At 37.6% G+C, this 26,509-nt stretch overlaps 1 protein-coding gene across 6 annotated transcripts in view; it reads right to left on the bottom strand.

Moving 5' to 3' along the window:
- RALGAPA2 (Ral GTPase activating protein catalytic subunit alpha 2) overlaps nt 1-26,509 on the bottom strand; it is a 136,352-nt gene that overhangs the window by 101,327 nt on the left and 8,516 nt on the right. For 5 of the 6 annotated variants that reach the window (XR_012585940.1, XM_074578688.1, XM_074578687.1 and 2 more), the window contains exons 2-12: nt 25,494-25,604; nt 24,770-24,819; nt 14,042-14,099; nt 11,249-11,292; nt 10,153-10,327; nt 9,502-9,617; nt 6,947-7,085; nt 5,428-5,627; nt 3,499-3,729; nt 1,113-1,286; nt 33-170 (exon numbers count right to left, since the gene is read on the bottom strand). Coding sequence is in view for 5 of the 6 variants with exons in the window: in XM_074578688.1 (XP_074434789.1) it covers nt 33-170; nt 1,113-1,286; nt 3,499-3,729; nt 5,428-5,627; nt 6,947-7,085; nt 9,502-9,617; nt 10,153-10,327; nt 11,249-11,292; nt 14,042-14,099; nt 24,770-24,819; nt 25,494-25,604 (1,436 nt within the window). In the remaining variant the exon portion in view is untranslated. Of the gene's footprint in view, nt 1-32; nt 171-1,112; nt 1,287-3,498; nt 3,730-5,427; nt 5,628-6,946; nt 7,086-9,501; nt 9,618-10,152; nt 10,328-11,248; nt 11,293-14,041; nt 14,100-16,043; nt 16,063-24,769; nt 24,820-25,493; nt 25,605-26,509 lie in introns of those variants that run through there. The other variant, XM_074578691.1, reaches the window with a different exon arrangement.

Raw genomic sequence — 26,509 nt, 5'->3', positions numbered from 1 at the left:
TTAGAGCCTCGCAACCTTTCTATACATCACACCTGTAATGCAGCTTGAGCACCAGCTTTAACATTTTTGTCCTCATCTTCTAATATGCATCCTCTGTTAACAGCACTGGTAAAGGAGTACGTTCTTCCCCAGCTGGATGAGCGCTTATGTCCTGAATGGTCAGAGGAAAGCTTTCAAAAACACGTTTCAGTTAGTGACAGAGCAGAAAGGAATACGTCCATATTTATTCATAATCCTTTAAAGCGTCAAAAGCAAAAACCAGGAAACTGTCATATCCTACATTCATTTCAGAAGGAATTAACGCCTATTATTTCTTAATCTCTGAGCAGACAGTATGTGGAACTTAAAGGTTCATAAAAAAAATTTAAGAACTATGTTATTTGAAGTATTTTATGTCACATTGTGTAGTCACTGACTACAGTAATATTTTAAGCCTGGCAAAACTGTAAATCCCTTACAAAAATCATCTGCCAAACCTTGTAATTCTCGCGATGTTTTTACAATTTGAACCTCCTTCTCAGTACAACAAAACTTCTCTTTAAATAGCTTTGAAGAGAAGCTTCTCTTCTTAAAAGCTTCTCTTTAAAATAGCTTCACAGCGTCAATAGTGTCAAAGTCAGCTTTTACTGATGGTTCAATACAGCATATTAAAAAGACAATGCAGTTTGTATCTACACTTCAATTTCCTAGATTAAGGTGTCTGAATACAAATATTTCACCCAGTATATAGAAATTAGTAGATACTTTCAAATTCTTAAGTAACTACCGCCAAAAGGAAATATTCCTACGTGCACCAGGCCATCAGACATTGTAAATTTTAACACTGCAGAACGTATTAATATTTCTTCCATTAAGTTCTTGCTATCCTATTTGTATAGACAGGGAATTATCAACAAATGACACTTTTCAAAATAGCTGCAATCTTTCCCTGCACTCACAAAGGGCTAGGAACACTCAAGATTTATTTAAAGTTCTGGACCTTGAATAAAAGCATTTTTAACTCTGGATTTTCCATGCATTTTTAAAATTGTTAGTCATTTACAAAGCGAGTTTAAAACTTAAATCGTATATCGTACGCGAACAGAATAAAAGAAGTAAAACTGATATCATACATGTTTACCATCCGTTTGCACTGATGAATCCTCTAAGTTGACAACAGCGTCCTGACTGTCTTCCTTTTTGTCCGGCTCCTCCATGAACACAGGTTTCTCTTGCAATATCCACTTTCGATAGACCTTAACGACTTTTCGTGTTGCTGATACATCAGAAGGCGGCAGTAAAAACGCCTAAATTTAAAAGTTAACTAATTTTACTATATAGGACATAAATGTCCCTGCACAGACAAACACCCCCCCAACATAAATAATATGTACCCATAAATAATACAGCTCAAAAAAGAAAGGATACATGATTTTTACTTTTATGCCTGTACTAGAAGGAGTTAGGATTGCTCGACAACCTATGCATATACCTACGTTGTTCACAATTCCATAACTCTGAATTCCAAATGACTTCCATGCCGTATTTGTTCGCACAAAAAGGAAAAGCTTGGTTCTGCTCCTTGCAAGCTCTGTAACTTAATGTGGATTCATCTCACAAGCTGTTACTCGCCACAGAGGTCTGGCAGGTTAAACTTAGGTACTGTGCTACGCTTTCTGGAGAAGATGACTTCATATTGTAGCGGCAGTATATGACGCGAAATGCCATTTCGGCAAGCGTAGGTATAGACAAGGCAGTAAGCTGTGATGAGGGTAACGGTGGCTGGCATTCGATCCCTTCTCCCTACACTTTTGGAAATCAACACCATGAATTTACTTTCAACATGCTACTCAACGTCTGTATTTAGGAATCATCCTGTAAGACTGTCCTCTCCAAAAGCTTACAAAGGCCAGACCTGCTGCGTCCCCACATTTCTGGAAGTCTTAGGAGACTGAAAGGAAAAAAGAAAAAACGAACAAAAAAAAAAAAATCACAGAAGACCTTTGCACTGCGGTGAACAGGCACAGAAATCAATGTCTGAAAACATCATCTGGTACAAAAAAAGTGTCTTTTGCCAACAAAAAAGAAAAATCGATATGCATTACGTTATAAAACTACCAAAAGAGATGAAAACACATTTGTCATACTAAAAAAAATAGGTCCTTTCAACTATGAAGAGATTACCTACTCTCTTAACGGGGTCAAAAACTATACCTTTCCTATACCCAGGAACTATACCCTATCCTAAAACTATCACAAATGTATCTTGCTCAGGCTGGGGGAAATCTTTGCATCACATAGTACACTTCCTTGTCTCTTGTCAGCACGAAGTGCAACATCCAACAGCTGACTTCAAGAGAATTTGAAGGGTTAGCAAAAGCAAGTTCCACTATGCCATACAGCAAGTACGCGCCATTTCGGAGAACGCCTTCCCAGACGCTGTCGACTTATTAAGGACGCAGAAACTGAAAGAGCCAGAAGCCAGCTGCTAAAGAAACAACAGCTCATCAGCGGGATGAATGGGTGCTACACAGAATGCTTTTAGAAAGGCTAAGAACTAGGGTAGGAAAAAAAAAAAAAAAAAAAAAAAGAGTAGAGGAATTCACAGGGACTAGTGAGATTCCTGCAAGGGAGAGAGAAACACAAAGAGGATCCAAATACCATTATCTGTTCCAATTACTGAACGCTGATCATATTGAATAAAGATAAGCGTACTGCGTCACGTTAGCCTTTGTAGCCTGGAAGGGGGTCTAACCTTAACATGCTCCTAACACACACCAGGGGAGGGAAGCAAGCCACAGCCACTCTTAACACACGCAAGTACTCCTGCCTGCCAAAATGCCATCCCTCCCACTGAAAAGCACTTGGTCCAAGGAGCTCCTAAACCCTGCCACACAAGGTACTTCACAGGTGTGCTCCCCCAGCTGCTGGAGAGCGTCTTCCGCACAGTTACTTGACCTGGAACCGCGGCTTCAACCAATTTCTAGCTTGGTGCCAGACAGCAACAACAACGAAATTGGCAGCCCTCCAGTAGGTCCACGTGCATTTTTAATCAAAAACAATTGAAAAGATGTCAAATTAATGAAAAATACTAGTCACGTTAATGAAAAATAGAAGCAATCAATCTTCAAACAGATATTAAATACTGACCGCAATCACAAGAACCTTACTAATTCAAATAAATTTGCAAGCTAAAAGCTCTTTGTGCACCTTTAAATCACGTCACACTACCAAAACCAAGCAAAGCGGCGCATTCAAATAAGACACGTTGCTGCCTAGCATCAGCAACAAGCTTCAGTTCCTACAAAAATGTCATAATTTTATAGTTAAAACTAGACCTAGGAAGGACTCCAAACTAAAAGGGTGCTGGAGTGGTTAGCGTCAAGTTTGATCAGTGACCTGACCTTCAGTAACCTGAAGAACGCCTTCGCAGCGTTCTCTCTCATAACCATGATGTTTCCTTTGAAAAAAAAAAAAAAATATATATATATAAAAAAGTAACTAAACATACACACTTACTTGTCGAAACACCTCATTAACAAAGTTAACATATCCTCGCGTGGATAAGAGGATTCTCTGCACCATCTCATAGACGGTCCGATGCTGCTCTTCGATGCTGCAGAGGCTGGAATTGCTGAGCCTTCTGTCGGACAAGGTGCTGCTGTTAGAATGGTTTCTCTCCTGCTCGCTTGCGTAAGGCATACTGGTTTCCAGCTCTGCGTTTTTATCTTGGTTTACAACACCAACAGTCTACACAGGAGAAAACGCAAGCCTAAGTAAATAACTGAAATAGCGTCCACCAAAAATCTGGAATGCTTACATAGAACTCAAGGTACTAGTGCGTTTTTTTGGTTTTTTTCACACAACACACTGGGATCCCAGCAGTCAGGAGGTGTAATCTTCCACCTACTACTCGATCCAAGAAGGAATTTGGTCTTACACTCTACATGATGAGCACTTCATATGCCCCAGCTCCCGAGCCCAGAACAGCCAACTGACTTGTCTGCTCCATAAGACAAGAATAAAAAAGGTAGAGGGGCAGCGGTGGGAATGGAGGAAGGCACAGACACAGCGGGGAGAGGAATCCCCACGTCCCTTCATTTTTGGGAAAAGATCGATCATACCACTATACGTGGATGATATTCTTACACATAATTATTCCTGACAACTCTTTGTCGGGTTTTGTGCTGACACTGCATGTATTTTGCAACATCTCAAACCACGTCTGGCTAAAATGATCCAGCCAGGAGGAGACAGAGAACTAAAAAACTGCTTTTGAGTTACCAGAAAAAGAACCCAAGCTTACACTGACTCAAAGCATCACCCAGACGCAGTTCTGCTTTATGTTCACATGAATAAAGCTGCCCCCTCCGTTTAACCAAGCGAGCGGTAACAGGGCAGCAATAACATCTCTACTGCTTTTCACAATTAACTTTTTGGGTAAGATTCAGCCACTCGTAACAAGGCACAGGCTACGGTCAGCGAACATCAAAACTACTAAGAAGTCAACGTGTGCCAAAAGCTGGCACACAGCTTCAGCTAAGTGATAAATTTTGACGAGTTTCCATTCAGAGGGCAGCAATACTGTTATTCAACTTAAGTATTTATCTGGTGTCAGCTGTCTATAAAATTCAGTGAAAATAAAAAAATCTTTTTCCAGCCGAAGTCTCTTGGAACGGCACAGCAGTTTATACAAAAGGTGGGATTTCCAATGAGAAAGAAAAGATCGATTAAAAAGAAAAGCACTTTCAGTAGGTAAGCTACACTTAGATGGTTTAGGGCTTCAAAATTCTACAGTGAAGAACTCCAAAAACAATTGACCTGAAAATATACAGTTCTAACATAATAGCTAATATACGCTTTTCCACTGAATACAGATTTGACACTGACATACAATTCAAGAGAAGAATGTAAGCTGACCTGGATCCTAAATTTTTAACAGGAAGCCGGAAAGTCTCTTAAAAGCAGCAGCATCTATTTCTATAAAATTCATCATGAAGTGCCTCATCCCAGAGAAGCCTCAACCGGCAATTTGAAAGTGAAATATTTTTTCTAATATCTCATTGTAAACAGCTGCTAAAATCAAGAGGAAAAACAAAGCAGCCTTTGATGTTGCTGGGAAATGGTCCGTGGTCCAAGTTTGACAGTTTCCAGCTAAAATTCTGAAAGTTTAAACATAATACTGATGCAGCTAGTAAAAGAAACAGCTGTAAGGAAAAAGATTTCTAGTAAATTACTAAAGGGTTTCCCTTGGAGGTTCCCTCCTTCATCAAAGAAAAAATAAAATAAAATAATCAAGTGAATATCACTTGTAATATCAAATAAAACAATCAATGAATCGTTCGCTTAGGGGCAGCATTTCTTTCTTGCTTCAGTTGCCAGTGCACTGCGATCATTTGCAAGGTTAGCAGGTATGTAAGAAAAGAGAGGTAAAACTTTAAAGCACACCTGAATAATTTTAGGGAGCACTTCTCCTCCATTTTTTGTATTCTGAACAGCAGTTAAATATTTCTTTTCGAGAAAGAAGGTAACAAGCCACTTAATAAAAACAACGCGAGCTGCCATATATGGGATTTTCGTGCTGTAGACATTTTCGCTGTTTCGTGTTGCAGTGATGTATACTGGTCTTGGCCTTACATCGGGAATATCTGGTGAGATAAAAAGAGAAGATATAAAGAAAACCTAATCTTAAAAAACTGTAATTGTTTCCAGACTCCGGTTAAATGTATCGAACACGTCACCAACAACATTTTCTCCATACGAAATAACAGATGCAACGACTGACTGCTTTTATCATATTAATGGTTCTATTCTATCGTAATTTTATTACCCCTAAAGAAACGCAAGAACATAAAAGCACGGATCTTTCCTGAAGGTTGTAATTTGTATCATGCAAAACAAAGGAAAGCAAAAGAGAAGGGCTGCAAAAAGAAGGGCAAAATCTGAAACAAAACAACCACTCCTACTACAGTGTAAGTTAATTCTATAAGTTTCACAGATGTTTATTAATAAAGTACAGTGAGAAAGAGAAGATGGCTCTAGAACACTCAATAGTGCAAAGATTAAGAACAAGGATACTTAGCGGATCGGAAAGAGAAGTTAACTCAGGTGCAAAGAGCACCGCACAAGCTGAAATAAAAGAAAGAAAACACATGGGAAGAAGTGGAAGATTGCCAAAGGGAGACAGGTTGGGTCGTAACTCGTTCAGACGCTTGCGTTTAGGGGAAAAAAAAAAAAAAAAAAATCACTTGTACACAGCTGAAAAACATGGAAGGCCTGGGCTCTACCTGTGAACAACACAGCTGAAATGACACTGCGGTGATTTTCAACACTAAATATGAAACTGCAAAGGACAGGAGTTAAAAGCCAGAGGAGGGATGGGAAGGATGATGAAGAGGCTGCAGTACATCGGATGTGCATCAACACCACCGCTCCTATGGCCTCCAATACATAATGCAGTAGAAAATTCGGAACAATGTGACTGTTTCATAACATGCTTTTAATCCTGCAACTGTCGATGTACATCTCCATTTCCCTTCCTTTGCCCCTTCATGCGCATTTTCTGTTCAAGGAAACAAAAAGTGAAGTAAAAGCGACCAAGTTAGCTACTCCCTCACACTTGGGCAGCTTGCTTGTTCTCCAAAAAACCCATCAGAGAGCATGTTCTGTCTTCATTACATATCACAGTTAAGAGTCCTCGCTGACTCAATATAAATGCTATGCCAGTGGAAACGTCCTTAGAAAAGGAGAGTCAGATCAGCCCTTATGCAGTGATGAACAGCAGCCGCCTCCTGGACTGTCTCAGAAAATCAAAAGTTGTGCTAGAAAAAAAAAAAAATCAGAACCCGAGACAAAGGAAGAAAAATCCTCAATTCAACAGAACTAGAGTGATATGCCAGCAGGTAACAGGGATGCTACAGAGAACGTTATTTCTTTTTCTACTTAAAGGACAAAATTCACTACTTACCAAGAACAGGTTTGTAGAGGTTGGTTAGCTTTGTAAAAGATGGAAACAAGTGAGGAAGATAGTATTTTCTAAACAAGGTAAAGAGAAACTTAAAACCAGTGTCTTGGTTCTCCTTATTCTTCCACTCTAAGCTTGCAGCCTTTGTTATGGAGTTAAAGAGAAACAAACAAAAAGCTTTAAGTTAATGTGTTATACTGACAGTACTTCCACACTGAATACAAAAGATAAACAATTACACTTTAACAAGAGACATAAAAAATTAGCACCACCCCTAAAACACTTTACGAGCTGCGGTAGGAATATAAGATATTACCAGGAAGGCTTTAGCGCAGCAAAGAACGCTAGCACGTGCGTGCTGTTCTAACGGAATGAAGCACAAAAAACGTCGTACTGAGGTTTTTAACAAATTTGCTTCTTACCTGTAAATTTAGACAGAGTTACTATAGGCTGCACTTTTTCACAAATATATGTGTCATCAGAAACATACTCAATGCCCACGTTTAACACGGTTGCACACACATAGACAGTAAACAATACTCCTTTGCGAGATTTGACTCAAGGCACAAGTGATTTCCACTGACAGGAAGGGGCTGACATCTACGTTTGTTTTTAAAGGTACTCCGCTGCTCTTGTGTAGATCAACACCAAAGAGTCAGACGCGGACTTTCAAGCTGTTCTTTACTAACAGTTTTGAACCGCGATTCCTTGGAAGACTGTGCCAAATTTTGAGGGAGTTGCTCTTTCCATATTAAAACACCTTTAATTTGGAATAAGTTGCACATAACCAACACGGGTGTGTTTTCTTTGTTTGTGTAAGAAAATCCAATACAATTTCAAATAAGAAAGGTAAAAGTAGACATCTCTACAACAAAGCACTTTTTCCGCTGATGATTTAAACCTGCTTGGGTTTTAGTCTCTTACATCAGTTCTCTTTTTGTGAAACTCAAGTGAGCACTGAAACCGTTCATCTTTTGACATATGCTTTAAATTCAGGCCCACCTCTTTTTTTTTTTCCTTTTTCTTTTTTTAAGCAACATCAAAAGAGTACAGGATTCTTAATATTTTTTTTTGCAGTAAAAGCTCTTAGGAAAGCCTGTCCAACTGCATATAGCAGATAACAATTTCACTGAATCTATATCCAAGATGACAATTTATTAAGTTAAAGACAAACTGACTTGTTTACATCAGTCACGTCAGATTTATTTATTTATTTTCATTTAAACACATTTGCTTACTTTAATCTGTACTAGAGCTTTTTCCAAATCTCTATAAATTGTGGAACTTGCAACGTCCTACTTTTGCAAAATACATATATAGAGCTTGGAAACAAGACTACTGAGTTTTTTTATATAAAGATACATGTATCTAAAATGTTATGTAAATAAACTGACTCTCATTAAATTCTACTCAGTTGCAGACATAACTTTTCTGGAAGATTTAGATTTGCTCTGTGTTCTGGCTCTGAGCAATCTTTCTGCACTTGCATCGGATTATTTTAATTTCATCTCTCGTCTGCGGCAAGAAGGGTACTGCCCAACTGTGCTCCCCTTTACCAAGCAAAACAAATAAATGAATGCTGATGAACCAAAATGCAATTGGATTCAGCGTAGTCAGGTTTTTTAGATCCCAAACGCATAATAAGAGTATAAAAAGAACAGTGAAAATATTTTTTTTTAACTAAAGCATTGTCAGACTCTGATATGTAAAACAAAGAGCGCCATGTAGGAAGTTGATAATTTCATTAATTTCATGCAGCCACTTTTCAAAATGAGGCATTTATTCAAGATGACAAAACCTCTTCCAAATATCATTTTAGTCTTGCTTTTTGATACCAAAAAAAAAAAGTAACTCAAAGTATTTCATTATCTTTTATTTTTTTTTAATATTGAGTTCTTTAATGTTCATTGTCTATAGTTCCCACTTTATTTAAAATGTTGCTTAATTTGTACTTTTTAAATACGTACATTATCTTAATTTCTTTCCTGTACAGATTAATCTGACCTATTTATAATTAAAATTTTGATGTACATGTTACTTGCATCCTTTTAAAAAAAAAAAATTAAAAAAATCTCAGAAGCCATGCAGCCTGCTCTAGGTGAACCTCCTTTGGCAGGGGGTTGGACTAGATGATCTCCATAGGTCCCTTCCAGCCCCTGTGATCTTTCCTTTTTCCTCTCTTCCTCCAGTGGTCCTTTACATGTCTTCTCAGCTATGTACGTGTCCAAAGAGAACAAACGGCATCTTTCCTCTATATCAATTTTTTAAGTGTGACCTCAAGCACATATAACAGTCAGTTATCCTGCAAGTTTGGATAACATTCATGAATTCTTATCACAAGTGTGAAAAACTTCTTATTTTCACCAAAAAATGGCACAAGGAAATACCTTTGGAATTACTTTCCTTTTGAAAACAAGAGTACGAAACTGCAGAAGACTGCTGCTTCCTGGGGAGGGGCAAAACCAGCTCCGTACAGATACAGCGTAGATTAGAATTTCTGCCGCAAGTACATTCCTCCAAATATGAATAGTTAAAAAAAAAAAAAATATCCTCCGCACCTGAATTACCATATATTTTAATAGCAGCTGAAGAAAATAGCAGGTTTGGTCTTCAGCAATTTTCTCTCCAGAGACAGCTGGCAAAAGTGGGGTTATTTCTTCTGGAAAAATCTTAGCTAAAATGAAAAGAACATGTTTTAAACACAGAAAACCTGAAAACAGTTAAATAAAATATATTTTCTACAAAAAGACTAATTTGGAAATAATCATTAACGTGCTACTAAGTTGTACAAAGTCAAAGTCCAGTAACTGCCTGGACTTCCCGTATTTCCTCAAGTTCCTACCACAAACCATCAAGGATGGCACCAGCTGCAACTTACTGCAGTTTGATTGCACAAGCAATCGCTGCAGATTAACCAATAAGCTGTAAATCTACACATCTACTTATTTTGCAGTAACGCGTTCATACAGCTGCATCTCAATTACAAAAAAAAAAAAAACAACCAAAACCAATAAACGAACAACAGGATCCAATCGTTCTGAACTGGGAATGACAAGCTCAGAAGGCTATATACGGCTGCAACAAATATATCTCTGAATTATAAAGGCAAATACCATCTTCCCCACGAGAAACTCTACAGCTCCACAATGACCTCAGTGGAAGGGGGAGACAATACACACCCATCGTAGAAATACTGTTCATTCACTCACCGTCTGGCGAAACAGGAGGACTAATGAGGTTATCTAGTGTACAGGGACCTCGTGAGGACATAATAGGTGGAAAGCCAGGCACAAGGCACGCAAATATTAATATCTGCTCGTCCGCACAGTTAGTCTGAAGCGCTTGAAGCCAGAGAAGAAACAGTCGGATTCCTTCACATCTTATCTACAAGGGGACGATTTTGTAGAAAAATATATTAAAACAAATTTGTACGTACAGTAACACAGTTAAATAATTAAGAAAAGGCAGGATAACTCCTTTCATCCCAGCTACGCGTTTGTCAGTCTTTCCATCGTACCGAGAGTAATCACATTGTTAATTTAATCCCAAGCAGAGAAGGGTGGGAGCAAGCTATACCCAAGGCGGTGACACTCCAAGCGTTACCACTCCAACTTCAGAGGCCAAAAAAGTCCTAGTTCCACTCCCCCAGTTCCTAGAGCCAAATGCATCTTGGCTCAACCTTAAAAGGGGCTCTGGAAGCCCAACAGCGAGCGTAACGCACAACCAGGGAGCTGCCAATACTTCGTGCCCTACTAAGTCTGAAATCTTGGCCCGCAGAGGTCAAAGCCAGCGATCGTCTTCAACGTCATTGGCATCAGAAGATCCTCGTGAAAACTGAGATGCAACAAAACCACCCAAGGTAGCACATTCAGTAAGTTTCTTAAGTTTATTTACTGTTGGATTTTTTTTATTACCAAGATACAATTTTAATTTTAGTAACGTATTTAGAGAAAGGAAAGAGAGATTCAGAACTCTTTGGCAAACAAGAAATCAATATGTTTAATACAATATACTCAATGCTAGAGAGATCCAAAAAAATAAAAGTACTAAGCAAAATACATTGATACCTTTCTCCAAGTAACTTTAGGTTATTAAACAAAGGTCATTAGAACAGCAAAACAACTAAAGATGATAATACTAAAATAGTCTAGGATTACAATAGTAAAATTTGTGATTAAAAGGTGAATAAGTAAAATTAAAAAGCCTGAAAATCTGAAAAACACTAATATTGGAAAAATGTAAAGCAATATGCTTCATAAGAATTAAAGGAAAAAGCAATACGAATACATTATCAAATAGAAATACCTTGAGAGAATTTCCAGTGTGCAAAAGTTTCTTCAGAATCGACCCTGGATTAGAAAAATTAAATAGGCACGTATCAGATACTAAGGCGGTCACTTTCCATCAGAATGTTTTTTACAAAACACTACAAAAAAGGCTAGTTTAATGCCATTTACTACATGGCTTCTGCACTGGTCTTTTAAGAAAAAGAAAACTATGGAGTGAAAAAACCCCAAAGTGAATCTCATTACAATCGTCATCAGTGTTATAAGATTAAATACAACGTATCTTTACAGTGAGGTACTTTGGTTTTAGTCAGATGACAATTTCTCAAATTATTTTCATTAAAAATAAGATATCCAGGAGAAATTTTAATTTGCTAGATTTGGAGAAATCAAGAAGTCCAACTTGTAGGATTAATACGTTCAAATACACTAATATTGACGATAACAATAGGAAAAAGATGCTAGCAATCTGTGCTACATTTGTATTTATAAAACACAGCTATTCAAATCGTAAAATAATTCGATTCCGGATTTAGAAATAGCAGGCTAACTGCCCTTAACTTCAAATGTCTGACCTAAAAATCAGGGAGAGATTATACATCAAATGCTTAAGTTAAAAAATGTTTTTAATCCAATTCTGATAATAACAACAGGATGTAGCACTCAGCTGTTCCTTCTCCTGGATCTGTGAATTATGTGCATTCCTTAAATGTGATCCTTCCCTTAAGATCTCACCATTTCACAGTATTAAGTGGAAATTATTAACATATATAGCAAATACGTATTAATGCACATGAACATTAAGTAAAAAGCAAATCCTAAGGTACAACTGTAAATAATTGCGTCACCAAATTTTGTAGCTCATTTACCGGACGCAGGTAAAAAAAATTATCAAATATGACTATTCAAGAGAAGCATAAAGAATATGTTAGCTCTAAAACAACTGACTAAAACCAATTTGTTCTGGAATAATTCAGATGAAATGGTAGTAAAGTGGTCAAGCAGATGTCTGCTTTTATTTTTGTCAGTGCTAACTGGAAATGTGACAACAGCCCTTTCCTTGACCTTTAACTTCCACTCATTATTTTTTCTGCAACAGCAAATTCATTGTTCTGACGGAAAACATGGCAGCTGATGAAACAGTGCTAGAAACCAAACCAGACCGCAACAAAAAAAAAATACTACTTAGAAGAAATGTGACCTCCCAAAAGCAGCATAAAATTTACTTCAACAAACAGCAAAACAAAACATTAGGACCACTTTGGTAGCTTTCGGAGGCAGAATTTTCAAAGTAGTGATGAATCAAAGATTTTTAATTCAGAGGAAATTATCAAGTTGAGCTACTTCATTGGATTTCAGGGCGTTTTGACTATCAAAATAAATGTATTTCACCTTTCAATATTTCTGCACCCATTTGACTCTAGCTTTATTCAATCTGGTCAAATGAGGAGAGGAACAAATTAGGAGACTAAATAAAAAAAAAAAAAAAGCAGAGCTTTACTAACTCTGCGACTTTACTCTGCCAGGCTCCTCCTATACCTTCCCTTGCTCCCGAAGCCAGAGTATGTACAGAGGACATTGTATGTAGGAGCGTGCGGAAAGAACGGACGGTCTCTTCGGTTTGACCAAGTGAATGTCATTCGTCACAGAATGGTAGGGGTTGGAAGGGACCTCTGGAGACAGACCATCTAGTCCAACCCCCCTGCCAGAGCAGGGTCACCTAGAGCAGGGTGCACAGGAACGCCGCCAGGCGGGTTTTGTACCTTGTAGGTACCTAGTGCCTGTCACAGCCAATGTCATATCCTACACATGATGCTTGGCAAATCCTCCATTATATGAGAATTAGCGAAAGGCAGCTGGGGCCAAACTTGCAGAAATACCACGTATTCCAGATTCCACTTATAAAGGCCAGTAAAACTGCGGACCGCTCATTAAAAGAAAAACTGTTCAAAAAGAGCTACTAAAAAGTTCATATTTTCGTCCTTAATCTCTTTCCTTCACTATCCCAGCTCTAAGCCAGAAATTCCTCATTTAATTCCCGCAAATAGCGTGACCGCTGAGTGTTTCACAAATATTAATGAACTAAACTGTACAGCGAATACAGGAACATCAGAGAAGAAATTAAGCTCCTGTTCACTGCAGCAGTCCCATGGTTGGTGCTTAGTTTAGCACGGCCCGTGCTCAACTACCAAACAGCCTCCTATTCACAGCATAAATTTTACAGAATAAATTTCCAGGAAGTGGCAAGAGTCCAATTCAACACAGTACCTATCGTAAGGCAAAGGGCAACGTTTAGTACTACAAATTTGTATGGGCATCTCACATGTGATCGCTTGCAAAAGACCATCATAATACAAATTTGCAAGAGTCACATACAGATTCCACAACCCTCCTCAATCTTAATTTTTGATGTTGGGTCTGTGAATACAAATGGGGAACCGATTAGAAAAAGATGTGTTGGTTTATAACCCCCATCATCTTGATAGCTTCTAGCACGTGAAAGATAAGAAAGGGAAGAGGACCTAGGTAAATGCAAGAATATTAAAATTTAAAGAGCATTCGTGCAAAATAAAAGTGAAGCAGGCAACCAAAACCACACAAAGCAGGGAACACACAGAGCTGATGCAGCAAGTAAAAAGATTTTCCATATGCTTCGAGAATTTTCAGCTGCAAGTGTCCTATGTAAGTACCGTTTGTATATGGGCAATACTAAGGGACTCTGTGGTTAACAGGACTTGCAGAACCAGGGATGCGACTACACAAAACATTGATTTTATTTGTACTAGAGTGTTTTTAAACCATTCCTTCTTACCTATACTGCGAAAATGCCATCGATAAAAAATCCTCTCAGGTAGTAGCTGCAATATCTTCTGCAGGAAACAAAACTAAATAGTCAAATTTTCCATAACAAACTGGCTCATTCAGAGGATAGAGAGAAACTAGTACACGAGACATAAATGAAATGGTAATATATACATAGAGAACACAATCGAAAGCAAATACCTATCATCATAAGGACTCCTGCCCATTTCTTTACTCTCTTGTTATGGAGAAAGATACTTGGAATGGTCCTGAACAAATATCACGACACGGTCATGAACCCCCTTCCCTTTCCCACTGCCTTGCAAAACCTTAGTATTCCAGAATATAAACCAACTTCAAATGAAGGAGTTACAGATCTCCACGAAGCTCACTTTGGGTTACGTTTTTCTGAAGTGTCTGGTAATGACTACCGCTAGATTGATGCGGTCCAGATTTTGAGCTTCTGTGGCTTAGGTCTGTCTTTTCATCAGCTAATGGGGTCTGAGCTCCCAGCTAAGGCAGAGATGAACAGCAGGTGCAGTTATTTTTACTGGGAGATGATTTACCTGTGTTTTCAGCTGGTGAGCAAAACCGAGCCAAATTACACAAAGCTCGACTAATTTAATTCGCAGCACACGCAGTTAATAAAGCGCTTATGTGGAATAATAGGTAGTGGCTTGCCTCCGTAGTTTTGGACTGATCCTAACAGAGGCAGATCAAACAAAGGAAAAGGTTGTGGTCAAACCCATTCCCCCTCAGTTTTGTTACGCTTCAGGGCGCCAACAAAGCAAAGCAATTTAAGCATATGCTTAAGTGCTTTCCTGAATAGAGTCTTATAATCTTAGTCGTAAAGAACATTTGTCGTTATTTGTCAGTTTAGTGGATGGTAATACTATTAAATAATCGGAATAAATCAAAACTCTTTGGGGGTCTTGGGTAAATACGTCTTTTAAAAGTACTTTAACTTAACGGGCTCAAAGACATTTTCCCCCTTATTTTCTCTTTTTTAAACTATTAGTCATATAGATTAGGGCTTGGCAAGTAGGTGTATGTATTAGTAGTACAGGACTGCTAACTTACTGCTGCTCAGTCTCTCAAAAAAAGTGATAGCGCAAACATGGTTTCACATAGATTTCACAGAAAAACGTGCCTGGATCTTTTCAGCCATTGAAATGTGAAATTAAGAAGATGTATTTAAATGAGAAACTAGTTTTCAACATCTACTTTTGGAAATAAAATTAAACTCCACCATGTTATAAATGGCTAACAGTCAGCCAGAGTTCCTTCTAATTATCAAACAAAAATCACTGGAACAAACTTCTGCACAACAAAGCGCCATTGAGTTTTCAGAAATACTACATGCAGGATGCAAAATGAAGGACAAGTCATTTAAGCAACGGTGACCCATTTGTTGGTCTTTTGCACATAAAAGCTCACAAGAGGAAATACAGCATCACAGCCAAGAAAGCAAGAACTGGCATTTTATGCAATCCTTCAGAGACGGCCAACACATGAATCATTACTGCTGTTAAAAACAGTATGCTCAAGAGATGGAGTAAGACAGACTTTTTTTTTTTTTTTTTGAAAACAAAGTGCTTCAGAAATTATATACAACACTCAAAATAGAGTCTTTTTGAATATGGAACATTCCTGTCTCCATGGCAGAAGATGGAAGTAATGAGAAGTTTGTAGACTTAGGGAACTAGACCTCAGGTCACGCAGACAGACTGGTCTTCCTTCACTTCTTTACCATAGCACATGCTCCCCAAATAGTATTTGGCATTTCTAAGAGTTTACCTAGAATAAAAATATAAATCAGGCCCATCCCTTCTATGTTCTCATCGTATTTTGTTTCAGCTCCCCCACCTCAGGACACCGTGGCAGCAGGGACAGATGGAGCGGGCGGCTGGTGGCCAGAGGTCTAGCTCCCCATCCATGGGCAGGAGGAACGCGCTTGGGATGAAGGATCTGACTGGCTAAAAATGAGGCCATGATTCACAGTTGGGCTTTACCTGTTAGTTAAGGACCACGTTTCTGCCAACCCGATTGCAGGATCCACAGACAAAGAGTTACCATTATCCATCTAAATATTAAAACACTAGCAGCCCGCCACTTCTCAAGACTCTTTCTGATATTAATCTTTACTTAACTTGGCACAGGGCAGAAAGGAGCTTCTAACCTAAAATCACAAATACTTCAAGTCACTGCAAGAGCGGTGGCACCCTGCACGCAGAGTTCGGTCGATATCCAGGCACACGTTAGACCGATCACACACAGCGTGCCCAACGCGCCTGAGGAAAGGCTCCTTTAAACAAAAGCCTAAGACAAACCAGTAACAAAAAACTGTCCAGATTCAAGTATCAGAACACGCTGCAGGGAGGAACCTTCAAAACATCTTCACGTTTATTATGGAAAACCAGACAAAACCACATATATTTTGTTTCCATCATTTAAATAATCGTAAGAAGTACAGGAGATCACTACAACAAAACCAACTTCCTTTTACAGGCCACACTAACAAGATACCTTCGGCTTGTCTTTGGATGTAAATTCTCTCTCATTTGTTTCAAAACAGTAGTTTTTGAGAACACACTGTATTAAACTTCCAAAAAAAAAAAATCAAGCACCGCTTCTGTATCAGAACGTTGCATTAGAAATTTGTCAAAATCTGGTAATACTACTAGTGAAAATGCTTATCTTTGTATATGTCAGATGTTACGGTAAAATGATTTATTGTAAAATAAAAATTGTTAGAAAATATAAGTTTACATCACCTAATGTCTGATGTATACTTAGATACCAGGCACGGCATACTCATGTGTTATGAATGAAAGTTTGTGAAAGTAATCTCATGACATGCAAGTAAGTTTTCCTTAGCTGCCATAAGAAACAGTACGTATTTCCCAGGAGCTTCAGCAACGTTCTTAGAGTAATTTTACAGCTCGCGTATCCCAGCTGATTCAGGATCAAATAACCACGACCTGTAAAGTTATTTCGAAACAGAACGGCGCACTGAAGGAAGCTGGGTTGTACTACGCCCTCCCTGCACGATGCAAAGCATGTTAACCCTAATTTGGGAAAGGCCAGAGGCACTGCCTTTACTGTGCCATGGAATATTTTATGCTACACAACTTCACCCAAACTTGAACACAAAGTTCACTCCAGAAAACAATTCAAGGGTTGAAATACAATGGGAAGAGGAGAGAAGTTCCTATCTGAAGAAAGCTTCCATATCCCGAAATCTTTTCATATAGCAAAAATTGAGACACTTAAATCATTTCCCGTGCCGTTCTCCTTTTCAGCATCTCAAAACCGAGGGGGGGGGGGGGAAATATATATATCTGGATGCACTTTGGAAAAAATGCAAAGATGAGATTAATCACCTGCATAGTACTGCCAAACAGTAAACAGAAATCATTTTCAAGATGCAAATTAGATTGCTAGCATCACAGCTACCTACTGAAGATATGAAAGGTTTGTAGCAGATTAGAATGACTATTCAGAGTCCACATTTGCTCCTGCAATCCAAAAATAAATTACCATGGTTAAAAGTCTACGCTACTAAATAAAAACTTCGGAATGTTACAAGTGAATGCAAAATTACAGCTGGAGTGCCTTTTAACTAGTAATTTTCGCATGTGTGCATTAGAGTCTCCAGACAAAGCGTGACATAAGAATGCATAAGTCATGAACAAGCTCCAGTTGTTGTCCTTTCTACTTAGCTTTTCCAAGAACATTTTCTACACCCTCCCAACCCCTGGTGTTCTAAAGAAAAAAAAAAAAAAAAAACACAAAAAAAACCCACAAAAAACCACGCATATTGCTATTCCTATAAAACAAACAATAGTTTCTTCCACTCCAGCCGAGACTTTTAGCGATATCGCTGTGAATCCAAACTGGCTATTGACATCTTGTTTCTAGTTTCACAGTCCACTAATAAGAAATATTTTAAGAAACCCCACAGTGCGAAATAATATTGCTTTTTCGGAAAACACATAGATCTATTTAATGCTTAGTGCTTTGCCGCATCTATATGGTAATCCATTATAGCACACTTGAAATAGAAATTAGGTATTACTACTGATCAACACATCAGGGTATCTGTCAGTTCTTTTAACTGATTATCCATAGTTCTTTTTCTTCTGGACTTCCTGCATGACTAGGAATAATGTTAAGTTTAAATCTTAGTTTACACAGGATGCTGCTTTTTGAAAGACATCTCTCTCTCTTTTATCAAAGTAAAATAAAAAAATACCAAGGTTTGTATTTTAACGGAATCGCCCTGACTTAACCGATACAGCAATTTCTTTTAAAAAGTCTTATTTTTGCCAACTTTGTTGGATCACATCCCGATTGGTGGCTTTGTGCCTATCACTGTGTGCTGCGCTGCCCTGTTGTAGAGCGAGGAGGCGGCTAAGGCTGTTATCAAATCTTACGCTGAAGATCCCAAGTGTTTTCCAGCTTAACTCACACAGAAGTGAGACGATAAGCATTGTGGTTCTGCCTTCCAGAGCTACAAGAAGCTGTTCTGTACCGTGCCATGCAGGCTCTCTCGTTAAACAAAAACAAATGTGTTCTTGCTGATTGAACATGCTCTCACAGGCAATGTCAATGACAAGTTCCGAATAGCGTTAACTCCGGGAGAATGGATTCTGAGAAAAAAAAAAACTAGCTTTTTTCGCTACAACTTTTACACGATAAGGAGTTTCTATTAGTCAGCGGTGGGTGGATCTACTTTAAACCAAGTCAAATGTAGAACGGCTCCCCTGTGCCTCTATGTTCAAGTACCGTTTGGTGGTATCTCCACAAGAGCTAGAGTGTTCAACTACTAAAATCTGCAGTCGTATAGAAATTTCCCAGCTACTATTCACCGATTTAGACAAAGCCAAGAGCCTGATGAAGGTATTGTGCCTGCAGCAGTTCAATCTACATAAAGGAATACTCCATTTATTGCATCAATAAATTATTTACAGTTACTCATTGAGGGAAAACGTCTGCCCAAAGCATGCAAGGTACTTATTCTTGCCCTAGGCATAACATTGAACAGTAAGATCTCTGAAGTCAAACGTACGCAACTTACAGGTAGAATTTACAACAGAACGCTGTAAGAATAACATCAATATTATTTTAAGAGCAATAATAGGTGAACCAATTAGAATTATGGCAGAACAAGCTGTAGACGGTTCAAAAAGTAATTTTCTATGTGTAGGAAAGAAGGGCTTATAAGCAACTTTATCGTTGTAAAACAAATCAGGCCTCTCTACTCTATTGAGCTCGAGAATCATTCAGCCAAGTCTGGGTGACAGACTTGAGGTTAACCAGTGGAACTGGTGATCCAGTAGGCGCAGGCAACCAACTGAAAAGCCGCAACAGAACCTACAACCTGAATTTAAAGCACCAGCTCTTAACGGTAATTTGATTTCAAGTGTAAGATAACCTGCAGATGGGGAAATTAAGCCACCGAGCTGTGCAGATATGAGGAAAATGCAAATAGTAACAAGAAAGTTAAATAAAGGGGAAAAGTTAAATAAAAGGGATAACCCCAAGAAATGAGAAATCAGGACGTGTGGCAATAAGAACTCAACCGTCACTTGACTTCATTATTTCTTGTAAAGAATTTTACAAGTACTTTTCACACTGGCCAGTTCCAATACACAATTAATTTCTGCAGAATTCAATTTTATACAGTTTTATCACAACGTAGCAACATCCTCCGACAAGCAAACCATCCTAAGAAAATGTTACAGATATAAAAGAACATCCTTTTGCACATTCATAAAAAATAGCAACACGGCACTAAAGTCTTGTAGAAGAGTGATGAATCCAAAAGTACTGAAAGTTTCACTGAAGCAGGTTTTCATGAAATTGAAAGCAACCTGCTAAAAATCACCACCGGCTTTGAGATGTATTTTAAACTGCATAACCAATATTGCTAATTCACACAGTAGTTTATATAAAGTAGACCTACAAGGTGGTGGAAGAATTTGATATTTAAAATATCCGCAGCAATCTTAATCAAGAAGAATGAAAGTTATACATTTTAAAAATTATATTCATGTGCATTACTAGGCAGTACTAAAAAAGAAGTGTATCTTCCTAAGCTGCATCACTGCACAGAGCTATCTGGTCACCCACCACCATAGCAGGTGTTCCTCTGACAGATGCAGTGTATTTACTGCATATGGTCTGTAATCTACTTTTCAAAAGGGTTCCTAACAGACTATAGCCAATTATAAACCTATACTGAATTATCATTAGCATGTGCAGAACAAGTAACTTGGGCACATCTGCAGTAATAAATTTAGGCTATGCAGCTGCTTCTGTAATCGTTACCTTCACATTCTGATAGCAGACCAATCCACGTGTCAATGGATTTATACCACATCTTAATCTTCTGAGTGGGTGGCCATTTGTAGTCTATATTTAGATGTGCTTCTAAGGACAACAACACTGCATTAAAACCAGTAGCTACAGCTACAAAATAAAGAGCTCAAAGTTTATTGATTATCACCCCGAAAAACGTTACACGATGAATTTGAGTGTGTCTAATACAAATACTGCAGAGGCTATTAGCACATTTATATTCTCTTTTACATCCACTTAGTATTTAAATCCACCTGCTGCGTACACACTCAGGATACTCCAAATCAGACCTAGGAATGACAGGTTAAAAATTCTGCTGTTGAACTTCGAAGGTCAAAACAGAGAGCTCTGTCTATTTCTGTTTATAACCACAGCTAGCCTCTCCTCATTTCAGCAAGGCTAGGCTCTACGGATAGAAGAGTCTAGAAGCATAATCACAGCAAGGCCAGTATGAGTTACATTAGATGCTTTTCCAGAGTTGTAATTCTGTAAATTCTTTAAAAAAAAAAAAAAAAGAAAAAAAAGTTGTGCTTACTCTGTGTCCGGACCCAAGGACTTACACAACTCACATTTTCACCAAGTTCAAGAAACCAGGAGTTCCATACAAAACATGGATTTACAGAAATTAAGAGATTACAGCATAAACAACCCTCTTTGTGCAGGCTATATGAAAAAAGAGAGTATGCTTTTATAAAGAAGGACCTGTGAAACACAAGGGCGCTTTATGTTATAGTAATGTGCACCGGTAAAAAATAAACAAGGAAAAAAAAACTAAATCAATACTGAGAAGCTTTCAGCATGCGTATCATCTGTGGAAGGCAAGAATACCTAACCCTTCTTCTCAGCTACCTACAAAACTGCAGTGAGACCTGAACTACACTGACAGCATCTGAAAAACTTCTAGCAACAATAACCGCTACTCTAAGTGACTTTGGGAAACTTTACTACATTAGAAAAACTATCTGAAAAATTCTAAGAATAAAATATTTCACGCAGTGAACACGTTAAATCAGTGTAATGAATTTTATGAGCGCATCAGCCTGAGAGATGTGGCTGTTCTTAACTAATAAAGCATAATTACAGAGAATGGAGAGAATTTGATCTACGCGTTGTATCTAAACCATCGGTCTGCTCTTATTTCAGTACAGAGGCAAAAAAAATGCAGTGTCAGAAGAATCAGTATCTGATGCTGCAAGAAATACTTTATTATAAAAAAAAAATACAAGCTTTCACAATCAAATGATGGCATAATATCTTATGGTACCCAGAAAACTTAGGTAACTGCAGTGCATCCTGTTGTGAGTTCTGTGACACACAGTGCTCAGATGACAGCTATAACAGTGCCCTCAAATCACAGAGGCCAGTGATACATGAAACAATATTAACACGTTCTGAAAATATACTACAAACCTGGAGATAACTAAGCCTTACCAGAGAAAAAAACAAATTTGCTTTTCACATAATTTTGGCCTTTTAGCTGAAACAGGGAAAAATAATACAGATAGTTACAGTTGCTGTATCACTTCATGAAAATCTATTTGGAAAACGACAAGGCCAAAGCACCGTAGAGAATATAAAATTAGATCTAAGAACATTGCAATATTAATTGTAAAAAAGCACTTTACAAAGTGAACCATTAACCTTTCATGTTACTCCCTTTTGATTAATATTTCTTCTATGATATGTTGTTTGATGTTGAGTGGCCAAGCTATGTAGCCAACGTGTAAAATTAAGGCTTCAATAAATTACAACTAAGTCACCTTAGTTCTCAGAAGATTTGTGGAAAAGGCATTTGTTACTCTTCCTTAATATACACACTAGGTGTCACTCAAGAACAGCAGCAAAATACCCACCAAACTATACCAGAAAAGGCAGAAGTCGATTCCTTTCATAAATATTTTTATTGATTTTTAAACTGTTACCCCTCAGCACATGAATTCTGGATTTGTTAATCCTAAGTAATTACCTATTTAGCTAATTAGAAGAAAACTCCAGGAAACCTCTGGCTCATGCTGACATCAGATCAAGTATGGCAAGCTTAACAATCAATTAGTTTTGTTTCCTATGGCTTACGCTATGAATGTTTAATTACTTGGCATTTACATTTGTTCTTGTCCTGTGTTCAGATGCATTCTTGGTCTGCGCGTTAAAAGGCGCTCCAAAAAGCTCTTTTCCTACAATGCATGAAGTTATCGAGCGTTGGGAGTTACAAATGGATTGCAAACTGACTTCCACAGCAGATAAACACCATGAAGCGGATCGCTCCCATTTCCACATAAATATCTTAAACAATTTCTTCTTCCTCAAAGCTGTCGATGACTAGGCTATAATATAATTCTCCTCGATCGGGACCCAAAGCAACACTTTGTTCATGTATGTGGGGTGTTTTCTTCTTCATACAGTATGTTCTCCTGATGTTTTTACGCAGTATTAAATGGGCACTTATTAGCCACCCATTTTCAAGACACAGGAATGTATATTTATTCACTTTAACCGGGTGAGTAAGCGTTAGCTATTTTCCATTCAATGACACAGAAATGTAATTACTTATTCAAGACCACAGAGTAAGTGTATTAATGAGCTCACACTAAATGGCACAGCCTTGCTCAGTAGGTGCGGTGATACCTTCTCCGCTGGGGGTGGGGTGGGAGGGTGAAGAATTTCTCCTGCCCCAAATACGATCCTAGCAGATATGCGAGCTCACATTCTCTGACACGGAGAATCTTAAAGATTCTTTTACTAGCAACATAAGTAATAGAAAATACAATTTGATTTTCAGATTTCAGTCTGAAAATGCAGCCTTGTAGTTAAAGGGGTAAAGGGAGGGAGAAGAGGAAAAGGGAGATGAACTTGCTACATCATAAAAGTCAGAAGATGAGACCAGAATTTCATGTCAACATTTTCATGGCCATTTTTCATATTACAGGCATGTTAGGCTAAACAGCATCATTCTTATTGTCAGTATAAACATTATTCTAACTACAAACTATACATTAACGCAAAAATATGAAGCCATATACTTCTGAGGTTTTTGGTTTGGGATGGGTTGTTTTTTCTATTTTTAGAGGAAGGGATAAGAGTTGAGAACATTTAGCCTTCATTTTAATTTCAGCTTCTAGAGTCCCATTGAAAGTTTGGATTCTTTTCCTACCACCCCTACCAAAAAAAAAACCCCAGAATATAAACAAAGATAACATTTCTATGATGTGATACTCAAGTAAAAAGTTAGTAGTTGGATTAACAAAGAGAAATCACCAGAAGATGTGTGTATCTACCCTTAAGAAAGAAGTTAGGCCAATTATTTACCTAATGAATCATTTAAAAAAAACCCCAAACGACTGAAGACACCACTGATCTCTGACATCAGAGACAGGGAGAGTTTATGCTAAGACTTCTGGTGTGCATTATAAAAACTTTTTCGTGTGTTAGGCTTTCATCTGCTCCAGTGATATTTTCTCGCATCCAAATATATGTAGGTAATAACTCTTAATTAAAGAGGTCCCTTGGAAAATGATCTATCACAGCCTATTCTTCTTTAAGTTAAAGACATCCTAATTTGATTATGCAAAAGTTAACTAACATTTCCTCCCTAGCACTGCAAGTGTTATGACTGCTAGTGCTGGGAAGGATATGCTTCCGGAAGTGAAAGAAGCTCCACTGAATTTTAAAAAAAAAAAAAAAAAAAAGAAGGTTAAACAAATTAACATTTCACACACTCAGATCAAACTGATACGCAGTAATTGACGGCTCTTATCCTTTTATTTTCCTTGTGCTGCGAGACCAAATACTCCGATTATAATAGATGCCTCCATCTGAAAGGAGTAGAGCCCAAACTCCTGCTGTGACACGTTCAAAATAAACATAACACTGAACTTCATGCTGACAAAGCATAGGCAAGAAGTACTGTTGTTTTGAACTCGCCCTCCATAAAATACAGAAGCAAGAACATATTTAATTTTTTTTTTTAAAAAGAAAGACTATTTTGAAAGCTTTAGCCTAGCAGAGGCTATGCAACTACCGCTCACTTGCTCTCAAATTCTACTGAAAAAAACAGGATATTTTCAGAGAGTTGATCCTCGGTTCCTTAGGACAGATGTATTACTGTGTAATTTTCAAGTTATTTTGATAAAATCTCTTAACTCTGGATATTAATTCAATGAGCATTCCCTTTGCATAATAAAATTTTTATTGTTGTTGTATCTGAATACTTAGTGCACACCCTTGCTCTTTTCTGCCTTTCACCTTGTACAGTCATGGACACCTACTGTCATTTTGACTGATAGCTCATTTCACCCCTCATTGCAAACGTGTAAGCAAGCACATAATGCCAACGAGATTTAAAATAAAAATTAGTTTCACAGTATGGAAAACTTACTTCAAAAAGAAAGAGAATGGAGTCCAGCTCCTCCCTTTGTGATTTATTCCCTGCAAGACAGAAAACAATAGTTTGCCATAAATATACGGTATGAGACAGACAGCAAGATTACGCTGCTGTTATTCAACTTTAGTCAAAGATGTTGCACTTGGTTTATTTTTCTTCATGTTTATCTAATATCAAAAGAGCAAGATGTTTCCAAACTTCAGTGCCCCTCTCTCTTGATGATGAACGAAGGACAACTGGAGTCCCAGATGTGCAAAGCACTGTCATTGTGCTCATCTCCAAGCAAACGGCTATTCCTAACAACGTATCTTCAACTTTGAGGTTTGTTCCATGTATCTCTGACAATGTGTCAGCTGAACAGACATCTGCTTAATTGTAGGATGAAGGCCTCCAATGCTTCAAAAGAAGATGAGAGGATACGTATATAAACGCGCAAGAACTGATTTTTGTGACGAAATGACACTTAGCCATAAAAATGTATTTAGAATTCTTTTCGGTTACTTATGACATTTCAGAGACCAATTTTCCATGTTTGTCTCTTCTGATACAATAAAATTAAAATTATTAATACTAGTACTGTACTGCACTGCATGAAACTATTAATGCAAATATAGATAATTGTGGACTATATAATCATTAGATAAGCTCCAACAGAATGCTTTTGAGAACAGTCAGGGAAAACTGACTCAACAATTGCTGGCAAAACTGTAAAACTCACCTTTTTGTTTCAAGCTATTTTCCAGTGTTATGAAGTTTTCATAGAATATAAAATAAATTTGAGAATAATTGTTCTCAAAAAATTGCTTCAGGTCACTTCCATCCACAATATCTGAAAAGAGAAAGAAGTGGAGTTATTACACAGCAGCAGAAAGCTGAAAATTGCTGCCTTCATGCAAATTTAGTATTAGAGAATGACATAAATACGACACAAAATACTTTTAGTGACTTCATTAAATACTCTGTACTAAATTGTGATTCCATCCTTGCCAGTAAAATAGGGAAATTTCCATTTACACTTAATTTATGTAAGTTTGCAGTGTGGCTTCGGTTCATTTGTTTGTCATTTCAAAAAAAAAAAAAAAAGAAAAAAGCAAAAAAGATTGGGTGTGTCTTAGCTATCTTACCAAAAGGTTTCTCTGTCATCAAAACAAGCACGTACTGTTGGAAAAAACAAACACCAGCGAAGATTTCTATATGCAAATTGCAAATCCAGTTCTTGAATTTATCTGACAAGCAGATCAATTCCGAAAACAGAATATTACCAATTTATTTAAAAAAATAATTTAAACCCAAGTATGCATCGCTCCCCTAAGCCTTAACTTGGGTCTAAAATTTGAAATAAGTTTATTTTTTACGAAGAAAAAAAATCTAATGTTTTCTAAACCTGACGCTTGCAAAGTACACTTTACCTTCATCTGTTTGCTCAGTTACAATAAATTGTAACTGATTTGGTCAAGAAAAGACAGATGATTCCACCCAGAATTAAGAGGATAAAGCGCAAGAATTATTAACAACAATTCTTCTCATTGAAGTTTGACCTCTCAAGAAAGTCATTCATTAATCAAGACAAAGCTTATTACAACAAGACAACCCAATAATATCACACAACTAAAGAAGAAAGAGTGACTTTAGCCTTGGATAATGTTGGGTTTTTGGTTTTCGTTTTTGGGTTTTTGGGGTTTGTTTGTTTGTTTTTTAAAAAAAAAATTAATACCTTTTCAATAGTAAGGCTTT

This window comes from Larus michahellis, chromosome 3 (genome assembly GCF_964199755.1).
Source record: "Larus michahellis chromosome 3, bLarMic1.1, whole genome shotgun sequence".
Classification (NCBI taxonomy): domain Eukaryota; kingdom Metazoa; phylum Chordata; class Aves; order Charadriiformes; family Laridae; genus Larus; species Larus michahellis.
This window is presented reverse-complemented; position numbering and strand designations above follow the sequence as displayed.